The sequence below is a fragment of the Lampetra fluviatilis genome, chromosome 33 (genome assembly GCF_964198595.1).
Source record: "Lampetra fluviatilis chromosome 33, kcLamFluv1.1, whole genome shotgun sequence".
In the NCBI taxonomy this organism is placed as follows: domain Eukaryota; kingdom Metazoa; phylum Chordata; class Hyperoartia; order Petromyzontiformes; family Petromyzontidae; genus Lampetra; species Lampetra fluviatilis.
In genome coordinates this window covers 7,524,187-7,550,314 of record NC_136307.1, presented here as the reverse complement: position 1 = coordinate 7,550,314, position 26,128 = coordinate 7,524,187, and the positions used below count along the sequence as shown (strand labels likewise).

The following is a 26,128-nucleotide window of genomic DNA, read 5'->3' as shown; positions in this document are numbered from 1 at the left end:
TGGGATGAGAGCTGAAAACGCAGGCACACAATGGGAAACGTCTCATACCACGTTGAAAGGGGATTTTTTGTTTCCTCCCAAACATCAATCTTAAACATGATGGTGGTATGAACTCCAAAGTCCCCGGCCCCGGGACCACTGGGCTCCAAAGCCACCTTCGTGTGGATATTTCCAAGTCTAAACGGAATCCTCACCCTTCTGACCCCCCCCAAACCCAGAGTCTATCCCCACAGGCAAATTGAATTACATAAGTCCTCCAAAAACATAGCAAAAACGAATGCAAACAGAACAAGAGAACCTGAACCACGCGACCCAAGGAGACCGGCTTCTCAAAATCCCTGCTCACCTTTGTGGCTTGAACCGCAATTTACTTTTTCGTGCAAAATACAAAAATGCGATTTGGGCGCCACTCATTTATTTACGAATTAACGTCGCCAAAACGACGCTTTAATATATATTTTTTTGTAATCTTGCCAAAGATTCGGATGAGAAAGGAGTCCTCTGCTCCATAGGCAAAGACTTGCCCCGTTCGGGCTGTAGCAGTATCCGCCACTTCACCATTAAAACGCACACAGCCGACGAACTAAAAAAAACCACTTAATCCCTCTTTAGTCAAAACGCTACCCGACTGCACACGCACGCAAGAGAACATTGAAGGATCGTATAAACACGTACGATTCCGGTTTGTAACGTTTACAAAAGGCAGCAAGAAACGCAAATGTATGAAGCTCGGCGGACGCTGGTAAAGGGGGGGGGGGTGAAGTAAGAGAGTGAGAGAGAGACGGAAAAAAATGTGTCGGAAGCCATTTCGCTCCCGACAGCAACCAAGCAAAGATGAGGACGAGATGTTTGTTACGGCCAAAAAAGAAAAAAAACACCATTCACAGGCAAAATAAGCCCACCCTTTACTCCTCAGCCACAAGCACTCGGGTCTTACCACTTGGTTACCATAGGCCATGATGGCTCGCGTCTGTGGGCCCCCTTTTTTTTACAAACGACGCGGCTTCAAGGAAGCCGAGCGAGAGGTGGCCGCAGTCCGCTTATATAGGCGGCGAGCCGACTCCAATGGCGCCCGGGTAGGTCGCTGTGGGGAGGGGGGTAGGGGGCGGGGGCGGGGCTACCCTTCACATTTCCCACCACGCATAAGGCGATGAACGTGTGTGTGTGTCCTGTGTGTGTGTCCTGTGTGTATGTGTCTGTGTGTTGATGGTGGGGAGCGGTGGTGTAGCGGTCAGCGCGCTGTGCTATGAACCCTGCGACCCGGGTTCGATTTCCGCTCAGGGCTAACACCACCAGTGACGATTATCTGAACCGGTCCTGGGCCTCCTCTAGGTCGACTCAGCCTGAAATTAGTACCTGGTGCGGTGTGTAAACATCGTCACTAGGGAGACAAAGGTGGTCGGGCGTGGTGCTGGCCACCCACCCCCTCGTGTGCCGTGCCGGCTTTCATAGGTGATCGCAAACAGCACTTGCCCCAACAGTCTGTTAAGGCTATAGGGGGAATCTTTGTCTTTGCCTCAAAGTGCACCTGGCCTGGCACAGGCGGCGAATGTCTTGGGGGAATTATAGGGCCAAGTTAACCCCCACCCCCCTATTCACCATGGGTTTGTCGATAACTATTGCTGATCTCTCGTCATGTCGGTCAGGAGGCTTTTGCTACCCAATATCCCCAATATACTATCAATAATATTGGTCGCGAATATTTTTTTTCATTGGAGATTTAAATGTGGTGTTTTACCACCGACTCTTTTTACGCCTAATCTTCCACTTTTTAATTCTTTACTTAGCTCATAACTGCCACGTAAACAAAACCTGCCAATTCGTTACTAGTTCAGCACACCGGTGTGTTGTAGAGTGAACCCACAACATTTACAATTCGAGTACGGTAATTACAACCAGCATCATCAGTCAACAGCCAGATTCGTGGAGACCTCCCCCTGTTTCGGTCTTAAATCTCGGTCAGTCAACCAATGCTATGGCACCTGGGTTTGTTTTGTGACTTCCTGCCAGCGGGCCTTCGACACTTTTACGTGGCCTCATAGTGTACCGAGCCTGGCACAAGCGCCTTGATAGACGTCACTGCCAGTTAGTGGTGAACGGCGGTTATAGTTGTTGGGGCCATCAACATCATCACCTTCGTCTTCATAAGCACTATCATCCCAGTATGGGCCAATATTGGGGCCAAACAGTTCCAAAGACATGCCAACATTGGCATGTTTACTGGAATGAACGTCACAATCTTCGTAATTGTCATAATTACCGTCACTGTGACCATCACTGTATTGATCTTCGAAATTGTCATAAATTCACCTTCAGTTGGAATTGTCATGATCACCGTCTACAGGAACCATCAACATAACTTTTTTCACAATTATCAGCAGCATCAATACTCTTCTCAGCGCTGTTATCATTACGATCACCATCTTCAATTATCGCTATGGCCATTATAATCACCTTTATCAATCACCATTTATGATTACTACCTATCAACAATCAATAATATTAATGATCCTTTAATTATAATCATTGTCATTATACTTTACAATATTTATAATCAGGTTAAGTCATTGAGACCAAATGTAAATTTTTTTCAATGGACTCATAAACATAGCATGAAACAAACGCATGAATCCAAAATCACAGCTCTGTAGGACACATTGAAGCACAATATACACAGTATCAACATAAAGACAAAATGTAACATCCACGACATTCACAAAAACAATAAAACATGATGAAGATTAACTCAACACTGCAATTGCCAACTTAAATTATTTGGTGATGATGCAGTCTCACAGTGGTGCACGGACAACTAAAAATATCACCACATTCGTTCATAACACAGTGGCCTTAAGAAATTGAAAAAATAAAAGTATAACCGGGGTGCACACACGACCAAGCAAGCCAGAGGCCAGAGCTGAGAGGTATCCAAATTAACAGGGAACATTGGGCAAAAGTTTTCAACCACGTGCAAACGTTGGCCCTATGTTGGCCCAACGTTATCCCTAGGCTGGCCCAACGTTGGACTTACGCTGGCCCAACGTTTGACCAACGTTAGCCGAACGTTGGCCCAACGTCAAACCAACGTGAGTCGAACGTTGAACTCAACGTGTGGGCCACATTCACGGCAAACAAGTGAGCACGCGTGTCCACTCTACGTATTCCAATCAAACGTGTTTGACCCTCGTGCGTGATTGGCCCGCGGTGGGCGGGCGGACATGACGTCACGACGCGGTATTTAAGGCGCTCTCGAGGGCCGCCGTCGCATTTAAGGCGCGGCCATAGCCCTCGCTGTGGGCCTACTGCGCGTACCCCGTTCACGGCGGCTGCTGCTGTTGTTGTATTACCGCCAATGCCCTACTGGCGGCGGTGTGGCCGGATATGCCATCCGTGCCTTGCCACAGTTCTCCACAGCTGTTGTGTGCGCCAGCAACTCTATCAAAGACACGGCAACGTGTGCCACGAGGAAGGGCGGTTGCCCGAAACGTCGCCGATTGTGACATACCTGTCAACTGTTTAGCCGTATTCTTGTGCAGGGAAATTGAGTTTTCAGGTCCATGCGGCGTACGGCCGTTTCAATACGGGCAAAAAAATGTGTTTGTGTTTCTCCCTTGTGATGGGACTTTGTAGGATGAACGTTGAGATTTATAAGATCACGGGGTGACCAATAAGGTCTGAATTGGTCTGTAATAAGGTAGGCACTGATAAGGGGTTGACAGGTATGTGTTTTCTTTTCAAGGTCCCAGTGGTTATTGGTGACAAGCGTGTCGAGATTTACTGTAGCTTGTACACCATTGCCTAACGCAGCAGCAACAGCATCTCCAAATTATAAGGACGAGAAAGACCCATCATAATAGTGGTGCAGGCCAGAAAGCCATGAGTTTTAAACACATTTGTTGCATATGCAAATGGATGATAGTTATTTCACTGCCACTGTTCACTCACCTCTCTGGCCTCTTATGAGCTGTGAAGAAGGTCTATTGCCAGAAACGTCTTATATGTGCGATCATGATAATAGCCTATTATATTACTTGTAAGGCTTATTGAATGTTTTTAAGGGTTTTTTTTTAGTTGTGGGTTTGCACCACTGCCAAGGCAGTATCGCCAAATGCTGAAATGTGCTCTGGATATATAGGGTTGTCACCCGTGTGTAATTTGTACGTGTACAGCACAATTTGTTAATCCACTACTGGATGAGACCCTCTATTAATATTGGCAGTGCTTGTTTGTGATGGGTTCCCTCAGCACTGCAGCATTCGACTCTTTAAACAACGTGCATGACTTTATGCCACTGTCCCCAACACAAACAGCATTTGTCGTGATGATATAGGAAAGATGTGTCCATATTTTGTTCAATTCAACGGTGGAAATACATGAACTGGTTGTGTATTAAAACATCGCATTTTTAACATTGTAAATTGCCACCATTTGTTAACCATTATGTTTGAAGACAGAAGTGAAAGGATGAATGCCATACTTTCACTCATGGCTAAATGTTTCAAGCAAATTATGTACTATATATATGTTTCAAATGAAATACAAAATAAATGCATGACTGTACTGAATATTTATACAAACTATCAAACGCTTTTTTACACATCTTGCATAACCAGCACAAAGTCATTTATTTACTGCGGCACTCTTGTTTGTGAATTTTCCCAAAGACAAACTTGGATGCAGTGTTTGTACATTTAAGTGAATAATAAATATAGTAGATTATGCTCCTAACACTGGGAAATTGACATGCAGTGGCCTTTTGATAACATTTGTTAACAAGCAGTGTGAAGCACAGATAAAATTATACATGAGGGCACTAAGTGAATGTTGTCTTGCCCTCATGTACATCAGTAAGGTTGTTTAAAGTTTGCAGTTAAGTAAAATTAGATACTGTATATGACCCGATGGAGAATGTATGTTAGGATAATACAAAAATGTGCAGCATTCAACACATTAACATATACAATTAATATCCATGAGTGTAAATACCTTGATTCAATTCAGTCTTTTGCCATTACATTTCGGGATGAAAACCTCCCCAATGTCAGTCATCGAGGTGACGTGCTGCTATCAGTTGGTCACATTTTCTCAAATTTATTTTGATGCTGATCGAAGACAAGAGGACCACAATGCACCTCTTCATGAAATGTTGATGGTTTTTTGCATATACATTTTTGCAATCTTATTTGAAGCATTGCACATGACATAAAATGTAGTACATACAGTATTAAGCATATGGAGTACTGTGTCCACTTCTAATTCATGAGATAGAAATAGAATGGACACTAATAATACAGTACACCGACATAAAACTCTCCCATCTGTATGTATGTAGAACTTCTTTCGCACCAAGAAAACCAACAACTTTCATAGCAGTTACAATTTTATTTTGGAATGTTAACACAGCATAGTTTTCACATGAAACTCAAAAGGTACACATTCTGCCTCCCCTCGTGTTAATCACTGTACAATATTTGTTGTATCTTGGTAAAACAATAAAATCTGCTTTTGTACTTACTGCACAGTCGCATTGTTAAATATATTTATAATCCCAAAGTTACCACAAACTTGACATTTGTTGTGATTCGACGAGTGAAATTCTATTACTTTCAATGCAGATTGTCAAGGAAACTAGCAATTAAACTGGAGAGGAGTGTACTATACTGAACCTACTTTCCTACATATAAAAAACGCATTAAACTGCAACTGCCAAAAAAAGATATCAATGCACAATAGTGAATGCACCCAACCGCAGCATAAAACACAAGTTTGCCAGGAAAGTGCAAGATGCATACCTTTATATCGGTTATACTGAATAAAAAAAAAGCAATGGTACCACTGTGTAACACAAGTAAGGCATGGCTTATGTTATACAAAAAATATCCTGGACTATAAATTTTTTTATTTTTTTTATCAAACACACAAATATCAAGGCAGTCTAGGGGAATTTTGGAGAGGCAATCTGGATTTGATGCAAATAATGAAAAATACTTCGAGGCAAGGGGGGCCTATAAATGAAAATCACTTATAGGCCAGGGCAGTAATTTTATCAGTAGTTAAGATAATAATTTTAAAGTATTGTTTGGTGTTTTAATACGAAAATATACCTTACCTATTATATTGTCTTAAAGTATACTTAATGAGGTATCCACAAATTAGGTCTCAAACGTTCTATAACATGCCAATTACAACTATTAACTTACATCTCTTTCATAATCAACGTTTTTGGGTTTAGATCGCGTTATTTATAAATGTGTCGTAACCCTCCACCACCCGACACGGCCAATCAGTAAAAAAAGTGTCACGTTGACAAAAGACAAATAGTTCACTGCTTTAGCCAACCGGTGTGTTGAAGCGTGAAACCACAACATTTACAACTTTTCGAGTAATATTGGTCGCGAAAGCCTACGTGTTAAACTTACATCTCTTTGTCGACAACGATGCAGGATAAAAGCCGACGTATGCCTTGTTGGCATGTCCATGAAATGAGGGTTGCAGAACCAGCTCAGATATCACTCTTCACTCATGTTAGCCGTGGCGAGAATCAAACTGAAATCACCGAGTTCATTGCATACATCGCGAACCAATGCACCATCATTCCACCCCAACGTATGTCCAATGTCAAACATCAGAGCGACCACCAAAGAATTGAGACTGCCCACAACTCCATGGCTGAACATTTCTAAAACGTGCTTGTTTAAATTCATCCACTAGAGGGCGCGAAAGAACCAGTTATGTATTTTAAAAAAATGTGCATTGCAATGAGGAATGTTCTATTTTATGGCAGCAAATATTTAGCAAAGTTGGCCCAAGAAAGGACGACTGCATTGGTAGTAGACGCCAATGCAGATAGAGGTCACCCTCTAAACATCAAATGTCCATGAAATGCCTTTAATGCTTAAGTTAAGAATCAATATATTCTCACAAAAGTAAGACAATTTTATGCAACATATAAAGTTACATTTCTATATTTGGTCAGGAATATAGCATCTGCAGAGCATGCTGAATACATGGAGAATATAGCCTATGCACGTCATTATCCTCAACACAACTTATTATATATTTTATATGAAAATATTAGAAGCCCAATGGGAATTAGAGGCCAACGAATATGCAGCACTAAAATATCCTTTATAAACAAGATTAAACTCATGACATTTGGCACAAATTTAAAAACAAATTAAGAAATCTGTACTGAATATTGGCCATATCATTACGTGGCCTAACCAATTAATTAATTATGAATTGTACTTAATATGTTTCATGCAGTGTTTCAAAATTGCATGTTCTGGTTAAAAGTGACAACTGTGATTGTGGCCAGGTGGATTGGAGGTCAGGACACTGAGCTGACACTGCCAAGATTCTAGATTAAATTCTAGGCAGCCATCCAGAATAAAAACTGGGTTCTCAAGTGCAGTGAGTTTATATTCTGACCCTGGATGTAAATATCTGTTTTAAATCACCATTTTGAAATTCGCATTTTAACTTAATTTGGCAAAATTCCAGCTGACAATTAAACATATTGGCTCGACTGCAATGTGATGAACAATCGAAAGTGTGTGGGAAAAGGGAACTGACCTGTGTAAAGAATAAAAAGTCCACTTGAAGAAATTTGGTGGAGAAGTCCGTTCCCCAGTATATGGCGTGGCGACCGCTAATCAAGATTTCCGAAAGGTTTATTAATCTTGGGACTTCATGTTATGCAAAGATTTGATGAATAAACTTTAGGCTATTAAGTTCAAACGTTTTATCCAAGAAGTCACAACAAATCTCCTGTTGGGGGCTATCTCAAATCTTTGTTTTACGTACTGTACTCATAATAATAAGTGCATTAAGTTAAAATGAAAATTAAGTTTCACGATTGGGAATGCAGATACTTTTAATAACCCACTGCAAAACTGTTCATATATATAAAGTAAATGTCCAGTTTCTGATTATGGCAACATAAAAAAATCAAGTCTTGCCTTACTGCAGATCATACATACATGGTGTCCATAATATTATCCATTATTAAATAATAAAACACACAATATTTTCAACTATGTGGTTGATATATTGGGAACATTTTCCTAATGGTTCAGTTTTTTGGGTTTTAATTTACCAATACACATGAATGTCTTCAACAGCACATGATAGAATTGAAAAAAATCAAGCCAGAAATGTCGGTGACTATCTGGGACAAACCTCAATACAAAATGTGTCACACCAATGCCATGGCAGATATGTGGTGGTTTAGTGATGAGACTCATACAATCTACACACCACCAAGTGTACAAGTTTATTCAATCCTCCCCATCTGTCCCATCAGCAGTATAAATGGGTAAACTTCAGTTAGTTGATGGGCAGGTCACGCGTGGATACTCCCAACTCTTCCATGGCCAGTATGGAAGAGTAGGCCAAATACCCTCTAGGGGGACTCTCTAGAGTGGCAACTCGTGGAGGCCTTTCCACCCACAGTGTTGTAAAAGTAATTGCAGGGCTGCACCTTTACCTTTTGTTTTTTACGACAAATGTGAGCATATATAGAATCAACCTAGCTCAAACTGCTGTCTATTTTTCAATGAATTATACATTGATGGGCACCCTGTATATACATACAGTTTATTGCACGCATTTACTTTATACATATACCTTATATTATGAAGCAAGGTTTTTTTTTGTTATATATAGAAATGAATGTGGCACATAACAAATAATAACATTCGAGTTTCTACACGACTTCCGCTGTTTTTATTGATTTATTTCTCCTACGAATTCAGTTGGAATGAAAATGAAGCGAAGCAATCCATTGTCTCTGCATTTTGTTAATAGTCTGCTGAACAGTTGGCAACAAAGAAATACATTAACGGAAAAACGAGAGAATGGCCCCAATAGCAATTAAGGGGATAAAACCACACTGCAACCAGCTGCAACAATGGTACGCAATATAAAGGTTTCACTCTTCCATTACCATGAGCTTTATTACACACAGAATAGAAAAAGCTTAAAATCCCAATGCTGGATCCTGTCCAGCTAAAATATGTCAAACATATTAAAGTTTCTTAAAATATAATTATTTAACATTTTTAAGGGATAATGTGTTACATTAAGCCAGTGTGTGTGTCTGTCAATTTAACAATGGGTTATTTTTCCCTTTAAAAGCCAACATTCATCATTTGCTTTAATTACTGTAGTAATTAGACCATACTCCCAAGATTTTAAACTTAGCATAACTACCAGAGTGAATTTTGACAGAATGTACTTACTCACTAATGGATTAAATTAAAGCTCTCTTTGTTAATGTAAAATTTTCGATAGACTTTGGGTGTTTTACAGACATTACTGCCCGACACGTCAGTTAAAAAGAAGCTAAATCTATTTTAAACGAGGCAGCCATGCATTGCACCTCGAGTTATTTCTGCTGCTACTTCTAGGATCTTTGATGAGTTGCTTTCACTTGGCTGCTGCAGCGATTTACAATTTACACCGAGTCCTAAGAATCATAAACATAGTGTTTAAATACACTAGTTGTCAAAGTATTTAACTTTTTCGTTTTCTTAAACTATCAGTATTATCCGCTCATCTCTTGGTGCGTGCACGCGCACTCGGCTTTTTCAACGCATCTCACACGAAGCGATACCAACATTTCACCACTAGGTGGCTCTATCGGTTGTGCAAGATTGATGTTTTTGAATGTACGTTGAACTTCTTTCGCGCCGTACGTAGCCAACCGCGCTAATCGGAAGTGCGCAATTTCGTAAAAAAAACTACACATATTAGCCATTTGTATTCTGATACGTCACAAATAAAGGTCAAGAGTTTCTCTTTGAGATAAACCTTATATTTGGAGATCATTTGCAGACGAAAGAGTTCGAGGTACAGAGAGATAGATATATAAGGTCCCCAACCAAATATAATAGCGTCTCCCTATGGGAGAAACTAATAATGGCATTTTAATTTTAAGAAGTCAGTTAAAAGCTGCTGCTCTTGTGACACAACAGCCTCCGACAAAAGTGCACACCTTCCTCAAAATATACACCCCCTGCCATGGCCAGGGTTCACTGTTGCGAGCACTCTCCTGGCTTATCTTCGTCCACTTCCCCCACCTTGATCCATCTCTTCTCCATTTCCACCTGGCACACGGCATGCAAGAGAGCGTGCATTCGTCTTAGCACAGCAACCTTGGTGACAGAGCAAGCCTTTCCCCACCGTCTCAAATACCGTCGTTCGACCCCGGCACTGGGCTCCTCAAAGTGATCCACCACACATCAACAGAAGCCATTTCCTGGATAGGTAATCGTCGATCATCCAGCCGTGGTGTAACGGGTTAGCACACTGTACTTTAAATCCTGGTGTCACCAGTCCAATTCAACCCCACGGCGCGGCCAAACGAAACAATCCTGCCGCCACAGTTCACCCAGCAGCATAAATGGGTACACTATGGTTAGTCGACCGGTAGGTCGCGTGTGGTGACGCAGAGTGTGGGCCACTCTTATACCCTCAAGGATGCCTGGCCAGCATGCAAGCGTAAGCAATCGTAACCCTCCAGAGGTTTCCTCTCGAGCTCCCTCTAGTGGCGACCCTTCCGCCAGCAGGGGCGTGACCGAGCAATTGCAGGGCTGCGCCTTCATCTTTTATACGAGATAACTTGGTGCAATTAATATGTATTATACACGACAAGAAAATTAAAGCTTCAGCACATTTCGTATTTGCACTATTCTTATAGCTATGTTTCGAACAGTCTGCAATAGTTCCACAGCGCGGGGTGGCGGGGGGGAGGCTTGATTGCTATGCATTCTCCCAATTCGGTAATACAAAAAATATAATATTGCAGTGCTACACCTTTAACTTAATTTCACTCATCCAGCCATAAGCACCTCCGTTCAGCACGGTTGGCTATGTACGCTGGCGAAATAAGTTCAACATACATACATAAACACATAACCAAGAAGAACCCAGAGTTGGCCATCACTTCGTACCTGGTACCGATAATGCCCTCGGTAGCTGATGTTCTTGATAGCGTCCACGTTCCCCACCACGCTCACGGAGCGGACGTTCGCCCCAGAGGCGGTGGTGGTCTGCATGTCAAACTCCGCCTCCAACGAGTGGAAGAAGCCTCTCGGCACCTCCTGGTCCGAGCCCAGCTCCAGGCGGCACGTGAAGCAGTGCGGGTGGTCGGCCGCTGGCGCCGGGCAAAAGCGAGTGACGCATCAACAATCGCAAGGGTCTGACAATGTCGGCGCCACACTCGTGATCACTCCAGTGCGGTTGACGTCGCTGTCGAGTGTGCAGGTGGTGCAACCGCACCAGGGCCCATGGGCAGAAGGTTCGCAGGATAAGGTTGCCACCTGAAACTAAACTAAAACTGAACTACAGTAAAACCTTGGATTGCGAGTAAACTTGGTCTGCGAGTGTTTTACAAGACGAGCAAACATTTGAAATAAATATTAATTTGATAAACGAGCGAAGTCTTGCAATACGAGTAGTACGTGTATACGCTTTGTCTGCCGAGCGTCACGTGATCACAACTGATATACGAGTGCTTTGATATACGAGTGCTTTGGATTACAAACACGTTTCCGGAACGAATTATGCTGGCAATCCAACGTTTTACGGTATTTTTATTTCATCAGGTAAGGCCCACTGAGCTATGGAGCACTTTTTCAGAAGCACCTGGCCACAAATTATAGCCCAAAGAAGTGGCTTATTGTGTGAAACTTTATAGCGACCAAATATTTTCAACACATATCGATTCTAAATATGCAAGGAAACACCAGAGGACCCTGGAGAAAAATCCACACAACCACGGGGAGAGAGACATACAAACTCCAAATATGCAGGCGTCAGCATAGGGATCGAATCCACGACCTCCTGTATATCAGGAGAGGTAGTTAACATTTCACCACCTGTGAAGGCGAAACAAATGCGACATACCATGAGGAGAAGAATATCTCACGATACCGGAAGAGCTCCATGTGAATGCACTTTCTTGGCTGGTGTATTGTTAAGTGACAGTATTTTCCCAGAAAGACGTACAGGATATCTAGCTACCTCAACAAGAGGACAATCTTGGGGGACACCAGGATAGGTGGTAACCCCAGCCTAGGCGCTGGGCAACAAAGAGAGGGGAAATGATACGTGAAGCCCCATCTCATTCCTTGCACCAGGGTCCATACCAGCATTGCTATGCCACTGCTGCGGTGTTCAAGACTTCCATTGTCATCCCCACCCCCCAGATGCATGCTGGGAGATATAGAGAGAGAATAAAGGAGGGACACATGGATCAGAGAACATGTGCCAATTAAAAACAATGGCGACTCTTATGAACTCTAAGTTGTCTTGGGCAGGACACATTGCTTGAAGGGATTATGGCCGATGGGCGAGACTAGTGACAGAATGGCAGGAAAATGAAGGAACATGCCCCAGAGCATGACCCCCGAAGCAATCGTGGCGACACAAACTCATGCGCGGGAGCAAGATGGATTAGAACATTGTTAGACGGAGCAAGATGGCATTGACATGGGGACTGAGGAGGATGACGATAGATCACTTATTAATTTAATTCCCTCTGCCCAATCTCTTTAACCCCATCATCAAAATCCTCTGATGCATTTACTGGATTAGCAGCAAGGTTACCCCGAGAGTCTTCAAAATCTTCCATCGACTCACCTCTGCCTACCTTTCACCACTCCAGGTCTTCATTTGCTTTCTGTTCCGGCAACTAGGGCCTTCTGCTGAAGCCCAATGTCAACATTTGCACAGTGGGAGGTCATTCCTCCCTTCTCCGCTAATGCCCCTGTTGTGTGGGGCTATCGATTCCCTGCCACTGTTAAAGTTCAGGCTCAAGACCTTCCTTTTCTCAAACGTCTGTCTCTTCTCATATATATAAATTCAACTTCCTATATATTATACAAAGACAAGGATCTCCCGTATAGCCTTAACAAATTGTTGGGGCAAGTGCTGTTATCGAGCACCGATGAAGGAGGGGGTGGGTGGCCAGCACCACGCCCGGCCGCCTTTGTCTCCCGAGTGGCGATGTTTACACACCGCACCGGGTACTCATTTGAGGCGGAGTCGACCTAGGGGAGATAATCGTCACTGGTGTTGGCCGTCAGCAAAAATCAAACTATGGGTTGCCAGGTTCGTAGTGCAGCGCGCTAACCGCTACACTACTGCTCACACACAGACCTCCTTCTTCTCTGTGATGCACATCCCTCTGTTTGCGAGAGGTGCAGTTGCATTTTGACACGAGACAAATACAAATAGTATTTTATTCTCGGCGCAGTAGATGGTAATCAGCAATTATCCACACTTAGACTGACTTAAGTGAATATCCACACTTAGACTGACTTAAGTCAGTCTAAAAGCATAGCACTGGAAGAAGACATGCTCCACCATTTAAGTAATTTACTGTGACAGGCATGAGCACCCTTCTGCAATGCAGTAACGTAGTGCATTCCATCTTGTTATCTTGGGCGAAGCCGTAGAATGGCAGAGTCAAATAAAGAGACCTACTGTATTTTCCTCGTCAAAAAGCAACTATTTTGTTTTTGGCGGAGTGATCCTCCGCAAGGCGTAATGAGTCCCGGCATCCTGCGTGCAACGCCCCTCGTGACAAGCATGCCAGCATCAGGACTCGAGGTAAGTGAAAATAAAGCTGCTTTTTTTTCTTTTCGTGTTATGCTATTTATTTATGACGCAGTATTTCTTACTGCACCACTTGCAAACGTACAATATTTATTCTTATGAGTTAAACAATGGTTCCCTTTTGTGTTGAACCGTAACACATGTTTAAGGCACTGATCGTACGTGCTGTACAATAAAATATTGAGTTCCGAGATACGAAAAAATCGACTTATGAACGGGTCTAAGGAACGTAACCCGTTCATAAGTCGAGGACTGCCCCTATCTGTTGACATCCCCAGGGGGAAATCTTCTTGACAAAGTCTTGAGATTTGGTGCAGTCTTCCTGCATATAAGAATAAATGTAATTATTAATATAATTTTGAAATTATGACAGGAATTTTAAACGAGAAGCACTTCCATTTTCATAACAATTTCGGGGATTTCTTTTCAAACAAATGCAGCAAAACCAATCCTTTTTTTTTAAACCTCACTTAGTTTAAAAATTATTAGTTTCAAAATTATAGCTGCATTGTACAATGGACCTGGTGATCTGCAAACAAAATATATCCCGGCCACGATTAACATCAGTGACGAGTGACAAATGAACGAGTGCTCATTGCTGCCCCTACCCCGATTCACCAACCCGACAACCACCATGACCCGACACGGTGTAGAACATCTTTCATCCAGTAGACAGTTGACAAAGGCCTGTGAATGCTTATTATTAATCATCGTTGATGTTTTGGAGTATGCATACACACTGTATATAATGGTTAAGGTAAATAGGTTATCATAGCGAAAATCGCTCATGTCACCGTACCTCTAAAAAGAATTTGTTTCCCTTTTTCTAGATCCCATAATTGGTGTACGTAGTATGGTAATTGTAAACATATACAGCCCTATGTCAATCCACTGCTAGATCACCCCACACCATGTCAGCCATGGGGGCTTGTTGGACCATACTTTTCCATGCCGGCGAGTGCAAGCCGATGAAGGGGATGCCCATGACCAGGCGGCTTCCTTTCATTACACCCAACAATTTATACGTTTCAACACTAAAAAAAAGCAGGTTGAAACTCTCAATTAACGATACAAAAGTAACAGCTGTGACAAGAGTGTAAGAATGGTGGGTTGAGGTATTTTCCCGAGCAGTGGCTGGATAAAGGATAATTTCAACAACTTTTTACGATATACGCAAGTCACCGAAAGCAGCGATGATCGAGGGTGGTTTCCGATCTCTGCACATACCGGCGTTTTTGTCGGGGAGCCTGTCGATGCGCCACACAATGGCGTTGTACGCGTGCTCGTACTTCGCCGTGCCAATCGTCACACGCATGACGGGCTCCGAGCCGGAGACGCTGGTCGTGCCGAACTTGGCGCTCTTGTTCACCTTGGCCAGGAGCGACTTCTGCTTGATGAAGTTTTCCGTGCGGAAGATCTTGACCCAGTCCGGCGGAACGGGGTAACGCACCATCACGTTCTCGCAGGGCACCTGCCGCAGGACGTTCCTGTTCGGCGAGAAGCCCGGCGACATCAACAGCCACGACTGCAGCTCGATGAAGGCCCCGCGGACCGTTGCCACGGTTTTCAGAGAAAACGGAGTCTCCTTCTCGCAGTACGCCGTCCGGAAGCGCATTACTTCAATCTTGCAGGCGTCCGGAGGCGTGAATTTGATTGCTTTTGACTCGGCAAAGGCGGCAGCATCCACGCAGGAGTGAAATTGACAGTCGTGCAGTCTGATCCAATTGTTGCACGAAGACGCAATAATGTCCTGCCTGTTGACACTCTCCTTGCCCCTGACGTCAATGTCGTTGATGCCGATGACGCACTCAGGCTTCCCAGAGACGAGTGCCATGGCATATATGTGTGTCGTGACGGAATGCTTGACCAAGTTGCTGTCGTCTTTCCTCAAGATGCCCCTAAATTCATCCGCTACCTCGATTTCCACGGTGTCCTCGGTGTACACCGAGCACCTGTCCAGCGGTACTGTGAGGTGCATCAGCTGATCGCGAATCGTCTGAAGGAAGCTGGTGAAGTCGTTGTAGTCGGGGGTGCCCAGCTTGAGCAACTCCGTCCTCGTTTCACCATGGGCCTGCAAGATTTTGCTCGGGTACTTGCGCTTCTCCTTGAAGGAGACACACTCAATCCTGATGGTGTGGATTTTGCCGAGCTCGTTAAAATTTTCCAGCCGGGGTTCCGAGAGCTCGTGGTCGGGCTGCAGCTGGAATTCCTTGAAGGGCTTCTCGAGACCCTTCTCGTAGTAGAACATAAGGAGGCCGTCAGAGACGGTGGTGTAGATATTACCCCACTGCCGGGAGGACATCTTCGTTTTCTTCTCCGGAATCCTCATCATCAGTGGCCAGCCGTCTTTTGATTCGACCTCGGGGAAGTCTGGGCAGTAAGCATACGGAGTGTCAACAGATTCGTCGGACAAATAAGGATCTTCCTGCGCGTACGAGTCCACAATCTGAATTTGTTTAAGTTTGTCAATGACCTCAGCGTGTGGGTCAGGCTTTGTCGAGTCAACCGACGCATTTAAGTCTTCTGAGTGATAGGATCCGTTCAACAGAAGTTGCGGCGACTCTTGACCAGACTGCTGCTGTTGCTGCTGCTGTTGCTGTTGCTGCTGCCCAGTTCCCTTCTCCTCCGGGTTCTCAAAACTGTCAAAGAACGACTGAAAAGGGTTTATGGTGGAGGGCTGGACATCGTCGTATAGATTGATGAGGAATGGATTGGATGGGTGGAGCGGAGTGTGCGGCGGCGATGGTTGCTGAGCCACGGGAGTGGGAAACGTCCCGTTGCTCGTGGAAGGCGCGGGGAGGGAGGCGCTTTGCTGAGACTCAAACGTGAGCAGATCAAGGGCGCCGCTCCCCTTCTGCTCCGCGAATGAATGCCCGTCGGGGTTGGCCTCGCCCCAAGCTTTAAATCCGGGGTCATCATCAAAGGTCACCCAGTTTGAAAAATTTGCCGAGGTCGTCATGGTTCAAGATTCTTTTTGTTACCAGAATGAAAGAGCCAGTTGCTGAGTCAATCCTTTTTTTTTACATGCCACTGTGTTCGGAAGCAGTATTTTCTGTGCCTGTAAAACATAAAACAAAATAAACAAAAATGTTTACAGTTGAAGCCAACACTTCCCCCCAGCTGGTTGCAACGTGAATACTCGTACGGTAAAAAAAAGCTAAACAATTTGCCACACAAAAAAAAACCTTTGACTGTACAGTACTTGGAATGTGATGTCAAAAATCTCTGCTAATACACCAAACGATGATTAGATGTGGAGCAAAGTTGGACAGACTGTGTTGAATTACATGCAATTCGTCCGCTCTGTAACCGGACAGTGCACTTGATAGCGTAAAGCACGGTGTCATACAAATTGTGTACAAATGTGCCCACTGTATGTTCACCCTGGGCAGTCTAAGCACCACACACAAGGCTTGTTTGTATTCCAACGCCCTTCCCACCCATTACCAACCTCAGAATAAATAAATAAGCCCCTGAAAGACAGCATGCAAGCCTTGTCCCATCGTTTCACATTAACCTTACGGCGGGACCCAAGGTTCATGTGCTCATCACATTCCCAGGAAGGACGAGGACGTGGATAATTACATCATTAAGCGTGTGACAATTGAGGGAGGGTGGGGAGGGGGTATTTAGATTTAACACATGATAACCCGCAAAGCTTTTGTTGAGAAAAGGAATTTTTTTTTATGAAATGGGAGATGAGATACTGTGATGAAAGCTGTCAGAAGTGGGTCGTAAAGTGTTCCAACGGAATTCGCATGGGTTTTCTTCTACATACTGTACTGCTTATATGTGACAAATTATTGGAGTGATTGCAAGCTTTGGCAGCGGTGCACATTCTCATCTGCATAGCACATTATTTACGTGCTATGAAGGGTCATTGATAGAAACGTTGTATATTATAATATACTTTTATTTATTTTAAGGCCACACGATGTCGTTGAATAGTTTTGTATATGTGTTGAATGTGTTTGTATATATGTGGGTTATCAAGTTTTTTTTTTTACCAAGATACTGCTCAATTCACCACCAACCCCTCCACTACTGATTCGACAAATTGTCACGATTCTAGTTGCGATTCGATTAAATAAACGTTCACTTTGTTGTCTCGGCTTTGGCCATCTCATTTGTCCTGCAATTTCTTTCCCCGTCTCGTTTTCTACAGTTTAGCTCACTCCGTCAGCCTAAATTTTACTTTTAATGTTGCAACGTTTTCATGATTTTTACGGTAATTAATTATTACAGGCACAATTCATGCACGCATGCGTCGCGAGCTTCAGTAACTGCATTAATCAATGAATCGATACATCACTAAAACGCCTAATACAGAAATAACAGTCATCGTCATTGTATAATGTAAGTTGTCCTCCACATATTCCTGGGTCTCTCAGGCAAGTCACGTAGATAGGCTCAAACACATTCCTGCGGAGGGAGCTGGTAGGAACGTTGGGTTGCTTGGTCAATGGCCAGGGTCAACGGCGGCGTGGTGTATTCCGCAAATATGCCCGACTGAGGGCGGGCACAAGCCGGCGTGTGTAGGTTAAACATTGAGTCTTATAAGGGCACCACGCGATGACCAGCCCCTCCCCACCCAGCCCCTCCCCACCCAGACCCTCCCCACCCAGCCCCTCCCCACCCAGCCCCACCGCACCCACCCCCGACCCAGCCCCACCCTCCCCACCCAGCCCCTTCCCACCCTCCCCTCTCCACCCAGCCCCTCCCCTCTCCACCCAGCCCCACCCATTTCTGTATGCACGACGAACGGACACAATAATCCCCTGTGGGCTGGTGGAACCAGGTGGTTCCTACCAGTAAAAATAAACACAAGCGATCGTCATCCTCCACAGTTTAAACCTTTTCCCGCATTGGGTGTGTGCGTGTCATCTGGCTCCTGGCAACAGCCCGAAGCTGTGCTTTGTGACTCTGAACATTCGCTTTGCCACGACGCTTTTGCAATGGTTGTGCCAACAAGCCAGACACGGCAGAGGAGACGCGGGTCAGGAGGGAGAATTGGGCCCTCGCACGCACGCATATAAAGTTCTTGACCGCGAGGCCATATGGGTCCAGCCAGGAGTGTTGACGTAGTGTGAACAAAACACGTTTCATCACACTCACTCGGCCCGTGTTAAGACGTCAGCATGACCCACGGGACGCTATCGGTCGTTTACCAAAAATTACATGGCTATGACCACCTTAATGATCTGTTTTGCCTGTTCAATGTCAATGTGCAACCGTCAAATCAAAATAATGTCACGAAAACTAATTTATCTACAGAAGGGTAACACTGTACAGACATTAATGGTACTGAAAACATTGCGCAGTAATGCATTATATGACTATGCTGTACGGGATAATTAAAGTCAGTGATTTCATCCTCAAGTGAGCAGAGGTGATGCCCATCTCCTATTTACAACCCAGAGCCAGTGGTGGAAATTCCACAAACCTTTGGCAGGGGCGAGTCTCTCCATTGACCAACCACTGTTGACTTCCGCACAAACATTGTGCTCATTTTATCGACCCCCGTAGGGTAGATGGGTTGACTCTACTGCTGAGCCACCTGGCACATAATATAAACGGTATCTTAGTCCAACAGCCTTTGGGATTTCAAGACCAATATTATCCCGCAGCATTTGTTTAAACACGTATGGTCTCATTCGCAGCGTCGGGCTTGTTAAACAAATACTGCTGGGTTGGCAGACGATATTGGCAAGCGCTCTCTGTCTACGTGATGGGGCCCATCTTACTGTATACTGCATTCACAAATATACTTATTTAATTTGTATTTTACCAGGTAAGACCCGCTGAGCCACATAGCTCTTTTTTAGAAGCCACGTGACCATAAATGATCGCTCAACAAAGCGACTTATCGTGTGGATATTGACAGCAGCCAAATACTCTAAACGTAATTACCAGCGAAACGTCGTACTCAAATTTTAAATGATGTTGATTCACTCTTCAACACACCGGTGGGCTAAATAAGTGAATGATTTTGTCCTTTGTAAACGTGACACATTTTTTAATGTTTGGCCGTGTCGGGTGGTGGAGGGTTACGACACATTTATAAATAACGCGATCTAACCGAAAAACCTTTAGTATGAAAAATACTCTAAACACATATTTCTAAATGTGGAGGGAAAAACTGGAGGATCCAGAGAAAAATTCACACGACCACGGAGAGAAACATGCAAACTCCAAATATACAGCAGGCGTCTGGGTTGGGTTCGAAGCCACGACCTCCTGTTCCACTCATTGTCACCATCAGCTATAATTAATAAACTGCTGGATGAAGGCCTCCCCAGGTCGTCATGGTTCTGTGACACAACCATCAATCTAGCACCTGCACATGAGCTGATTTCATTGCTCCATCTCCTCCGGCTCTCAGACGCATCCCATCCATTGGCTGCAACTCCCGGCACGATTTTTGCCCATTGGCCACCATCCCTCCCTCCTATAGTGAAATGTCTATTCCATGAATGAAAATAATATTCATTTATTTTATAACCCATAATTCTCAACGGCAATGCAAGATTCGTTTTGTATTCATAGCTGACAGACTCCGGTCACATGCTACATTTGTAATATATTTGTAAAACTTTGGCATACGTACAGCAACTGAACTGTACGCTCAAAACATTCCGCGAGACATTTTCCTTTGCACCGTGGACGCTTTTAAATTAAAGTTTGCCGAAACAAATTCACTCGTCGTCTTGCAAACAAGCAAGGCTATACAGTAGCGACTGAAAGTGCACTCTGTTGCCAAATAAAACACTAACGCTGCAACGTTCCACTCTATACACAGCGATATGCGTGAACGCAGCTGAGCTCCAGGCACAGCACTTCACACGTTGGGGTCTTGCTCGGTCTTGAAATTGCACTGAGTGGTGGGCAACCCTGGGGGCTAAGTCTGCGCAAGCAATTCAAAAGGCAGCATGACCGCAAACACAATGGAAGCGCACCCGAGAGCCGTCATTCAGCACGATGTATGGCCCTGAAGAACAGAAGACGCCCTATGTGCTCGTTCTCAGAGTGGTTTTTGGTCCAGGTTAAGTGGGCTAGAGTGACAACTACTGCCCCTTGCACCACCTTTCCAGGGTCTCACGGGACGCACTGGGTCCTGACTGAGCATGAGTAACCACCCACTGACACTCCAGAGGGTGTCTGTCTGACAGCCTGCCTCCGAGTAGTGTGTGTGTGTACATTTGGAAGCTTGTGTGTAGGTTTTTATGTGTGTGTGAGTTTGGGTGTGTCTGTGTGTCTGTGTGCTTGTAAGCTTTGCGTGTGTATGGGTGTTTATACATTTGTATGGGTGCTTGTACATTTTTGGGAGCGGTGGTGTAGCGGTTAGCGCATTGCGCTACGAACCTGGCCACCCAAGTTCGATTCCCACTCATGGTCAACATCAGTGAGGATTATCTGAACCTGTCCTGGGCCTCCTCTAAGTCAACTCAGCCTCAAAAGAGTACCTGGTGCGGTGTGTGTGCCGTTCTGGCCTTCATAAGTGCACGCTAACAGCACTTGCTCCAACAGTCTGCTCAGGCTATACAGGAGATATTTGTCTTTGTACATTTGCCTCTGTATGTTTGTAAGTTTATGTGTGCTGGCCTTGTGTGTGCTTGACTGCGAACGTTTGTTTTCGTCTCGTGTTTGTTTTGCCAATTGAGTCACATCCATCATCTGTCTCTTGTTACTTTTGTTAACAACTTTTCTGCAAAGCGCTCCTATCCTGCCGAACCTGCTAAGTCTAGCAAAGCTGGCCGTCACCAGACAGTCTGAGACAATATATAAAAGATTACTTTTAAGGTTCATTTACCCTGTCAACTATATACTGCTGCAATAATACCCTTTGGGTCTTTCGGTAAAGTCACGTAGATAGGTACCCATCTGCGTGACTTTACCGAGAAGACCCAAAGAATATGAATTCTTGCAGCCACGAAAGCTTCAAGTCAAGATTTGCTACAATACTATTACGTTCTTCTTTCACAGCGTTTAAACATTGGTACCACCGGCCAGTTCGGAAGTCTAATTATCAACTAACCGGTGGAAACTAAAGTTGCCACCTCTAGGATATGAAAAAATAGGACATACAGTATATTGGAATAAAGAATATCTCAGAACAACATTAGAGGGGAGAGTCCCATACGAAATGCATTGTCTGGGTGTATTCGTGCTGTATTATTATGCAACTGTCAAAAACTAGGACTTTTATTGTCCCAAGAAGACTTGCAGATTTCCCAGGACGGCCAGCTGCAACCTCGGAAAGAGGACGATGCTTGAAAATCCAGGACAGGCAGCAACCTTTCAGCAATCCCAACGTGATCCCATTCAAACCACGTGTGTGTGTGTGTGCGAGTGTGTTCCAAAGCCAACATTTCAGAATCAGAATCTTTGTTCATCCTAATCGGCACACTGTGCTTCGAACCTGGCAACCCGAGTTCAATTCTTGCTCACTGCCAACATCCATGATGAATATCCAGACCGGTCCTAAGCCTCCCGTAGGTCGACTTAGCCTTAAATGGAGACAAAGTCGACGGGGCGTGGTGCTGGCCACCCACCTCCTGGTGTGCCGTGACGGCCTTAAAAAGTTCTTGCTAACAGCACTTGCCCCAACAGTTTGCTAAAGGCTATATGGGGGATATTTGCCTATCTCACCACCGGCATACGCAATGTAGGTGTGCCTGTACTATTGCGCAAGTTACACAAGTTCGTCAACGTGGCAGAGGTAGTCAGCTCATTGCCGTATTCATGCCTGTGCAGCAAACTCTTTGTACCTGGCCCTTAGCCTGACCACACCACAAAGCCCTTGTTGTTTGCCCTATGCATGCACTGCCTTCCGTGGGAGGACTTGTTGGAGGATGCCAAGGGCACGAACGCAACCCAGCTGACGTCACAGCACTTTGAATGCAGCACTGCAAGGCTCGGGCAACAGAGGACGATTCTAACGTGTCATTCGCAGACCTGCAGCACAGACGGCGAGAAAAGCAACGTGGGCTTCAGCAGGACATTGCGTTGCTCGAAGCGATGATGGCCAGGTGGGCGAGAATAACTACCGAGTGGCAGCCAAAAGAGGGAAGGCAGCTTGAGTCTGGCCAGATAGAGAGGGTGACTAAACGGGTGCAGCAACACGGGCTAGAGAAGAGATAGACCAATGCAGTACAGGAGGCTGGAGAACTAATCGGACTCGACGATGACTGATTGGAACGGTGTCAATATTGGCCTCTGTGGAGGAGGCTCGTGAAGGACGCTACTTGGGCAGTTGGAGGCAGTCGCCCCTCCCAACAACAAATAAGGGCAGAGGAGCAGTCACTCACAACAATGAGTGGAGCGGCGGGTGGATAAAACGCCGCACGCTGGCAATGAGGCACACAGGTCGTGCATCTATCAGTCATCTCAGTCAACCGATAACACCTGGGTCTGTACCGTGTCCTTCGGTCAGGAGTGAGCCTTCGACACTTCACATGGCCTAAAAGTGCACCTAGCTTGGCACGAGCGCTGTTTTTACGTCACAGCAAATGGCGGCCGTTGTGGTTGTAGCCTCCACCTTGTCGTGAAGGTAGAACAAGGTTACCGGTTACCAGAGCAAACCAAAGATAAGACAATCGACATGTCACATTTAAATATACTATACATGTGTAATGAGCGACTTCCGCGACACGTCGTGTAGAGGGTACTTCTTCTTTATTCTTATACGGGCACAGCACAGGCCAACCTTATCTTCTAACTCTGAGTACAACACTTAGATGTTCGCGTCTCCACTGGCTACACACACACGGCCGATCACTCGGCGCGGTTCCACCGTCCGCACCCGGCCACGCCGCTGGCTGGCGGCGTGGCCGGGGAGGGTCATGGAAGCCCGCAGGAGATCTTCCACGTGGCCGGACGACGGAGAGAGATGACGGCGCAGTCCGGACCCAAGACTCCACACACAAACCCAGAGTCCCCCTCCGACCCCGCTTATATCACCCCAGGCGTGGCTAGGCTCCGCCTCTGGCCACGCCTTATCATGGAACCTTCCAGCAGGTTCCCGGAGAATCTTGGCCAACCCCGCCCATTACCTTTGCCCCAGATACCTCTCCCTTTCAGATTGGATGTTGTTTTAGTGGTGCCTGTACCCGTGCTTTCCTTTTCTAGCCAGCAGGTGTCATCATGTCATTACACATGTAAACAAAGCGAGGAGGTAAGAGCCCATTGAGAACAGAAGTCTCTTGCATAAACTTTACAGAGATACCTTAGACATACTGTACTGGGTTGTAGATACACGTACACTTAAAATGACACCTGCTAACATACCGCACATAATATAGAGAGGTGACCTTTATTGTCAGTTACTGTACGATATGATCACCTGCCATGGTCAATTCACTGCTGGATGAAGGCCTCCCCAAGCCGGTGCCATCTCTCACAATCACACAACGAGTACCTACGGCACAACGAGCCGAATCCTTTTCGCTCCATCTCCTCGACGTTCCTTGAAGGATACTTTACATTATTAAATATCCCATTGAGGCCAGTTACAGTATCTCTCTCAAGGGTTTTAACAAGTAAACAGTACAGTACTTGTCTAAACAAGTGCGGCAAAAAAAAAACAGCAAACACATTCCAACGTGTAAACAAAACAAACTGCCGTTTAACAAAAAATGTGCAACACTTAAGGATGTTGTACAGGAATGACATCTTAAAACAGCATTGCAGCAAATATTAAGCCCCGCTGAAATATAATATACCGTAAATGTTACTGTCGGGGGCAAAAAAACATTTAAAAAAATGATAGACCTATTATCAGCTGTTAGCTGTTTGCGCTGTCGACTATGGTTTTGGCACTGTACACCTGGGAAGCAATTGGCCTTTGACCTCGGCTAAATACAGCATGACGTGATTGGTAAATTAGCTGTTCTAGCACCACCAATGTCTGGTTTTTTTTGTTATACACACGTAGAAAAAGGGGCAGAAACTCGGTAAGCATGGAACGTTGCGCCAACGGTTCAAGCCACATGGCAACGTTGACCAAACGTCGAGAAAGAATTCTCAGACAAACTCCCAGCGAACAAAAAAAATACGAGTTGGCCCACATTTTCGATGACAGCAGTCACAACTGTACTTGTGCAGCTTCTCACACCTAAGATGCAAAGTGTATCTTTATACAGTGTGTCAGATATTATTCTTTGGTTCTTTCGGTTAAGTCACGTCTAAAGATAAAATAATGAATTAAAATAATAGCGACGTTTCGATTGCAACACAAGCAATCATCATCAGGCATAAGAGAAATAGCAACAAAAATCTAACTAGAAAACTATAGACAGACATACAAGCAGACAGATATCACAAGGACACACAGAGAGAGGACACATATCGGCACAGAGAGAGGGGTCGTTTCTGTGACGGTCCCTTAAATATAGGGAGGGGGGGCGGGGACGGAGAGAGGGAGGGGGCAGAGAAAATTAGCATATCAATGAGTGGACGGCAACGTGTTGCTGCTGCGCAAGTGAGATGACGACGTGGCACGGCACGCAAGCTTGAAAATTAGGAGAAAGACACACTCAAATTAAATAACCTCGCAAAATATCGAAATGTGATGTAATGCAACACAGAGAGTGTGTCTTTCTCCTAATTTTCAAGCTTGCGTGCCGTGCCACGTCGTCATCTTACTTGAGCAGCAGCAACACGTTGCCGTCCACTCATTTATATGCTAATTTTCTATGCCCCCTCCCTCTCTCCGTCCCCGCCCCCCCCTCCCTATATTTAAGGGACCGTCACAGAAACGACCCCTCTCTCTGTGCCGATATGTGTCCTCTCTCTGTGTGTCCTTGTGATGTCTGTCTGCTTGTATGTCTGTCTATAGTTTTCTAGTTAGATTTTTGTTGCTATTTCTCTTATGCCTGATGATGATTGCTTGTGTTGCAATCGAAACGTCGCTATTATTTTAATTTATTATTTTATCTTTAGACGTGACTTAACCGAAAGAACCAAAGAATAATTCCTGCAGTCACGAAAGCTCCAAAAATTAAGATTGTGTCAGATATCTTTCCTCCTCTCGCCGCGTTTAGCAACCGAGTTACATAAACCTGGTGACCCGAGTTTGATTCCAGGCCGTGGCTAAATGTTTATCATGAACCCCTCCACCACCTGCCAAAGCCAATCTAATAAAAAAAAAGTCACGTGGTCAAGCATCAGATACGATACATTCGGCTGTTCAAAATGACCTGCAAATTACTCAATTGGGATTACACAGCGCAATCATTGCCCCCTAATGGCAGAGCAATGCCTGATTGCAAGCCAGATTCTGAGTAATCTTGTGCCCACGGGTACAGCTGCCACTGGGAGAAGTGCCCTTTCAGACGTTTGAGACGAGATGTGATGCAACCTTGCTTGAGTGTAATGCACTCAGAGATGGCCTGGCACAAAAATAAAAAAATAAATCATCATCATTAAACTGCACTGACCAGCATGGTGAAGTACATCCATAACAATCCCCATGCGTGTGTGTATGTACGTAGAACTTCTTTTGCAC

At 44.8% G+C, this 26,128-nt stretch overlaps 1 protein-coding gene across 1 annotated transcript in view; it reads right to left on the bottom strand.

The window, feature by feature from the left end:
• Positions 1-26,128, bottom strand: part of LOC144943883 (stonin-2-like) — a 49,963-nt gene that overhangs the window by 9,836 nt on the left and 13,999 nt on the right. The window contains exons 2-6 of the mRNA XM_078871721.1: positions 14,851-16,681; positions 10,956-11,158; positions 10,039-10,109; positions 1,529-1,533; positions 938-981 (exon numbers count right to left, since the gene is read on the bottom strand). Coding sequence (XP_078727847.1) covers positions 938-981; positions 1,529-1,533; positions 10,039-10,109; positions 10,956-11,158; positions 14,851-16,582 — 2,055 coding nt within the window. The 5' untranslated portion in view covers positions 16,583-16,681. The remainder of the gene's footprint in view (positions 1-937; positions 982-1,528; positions 1,534-10,038; positions 10,110-10,955; positions 11,159-14,850; positions 16,682-26,128) is intronic.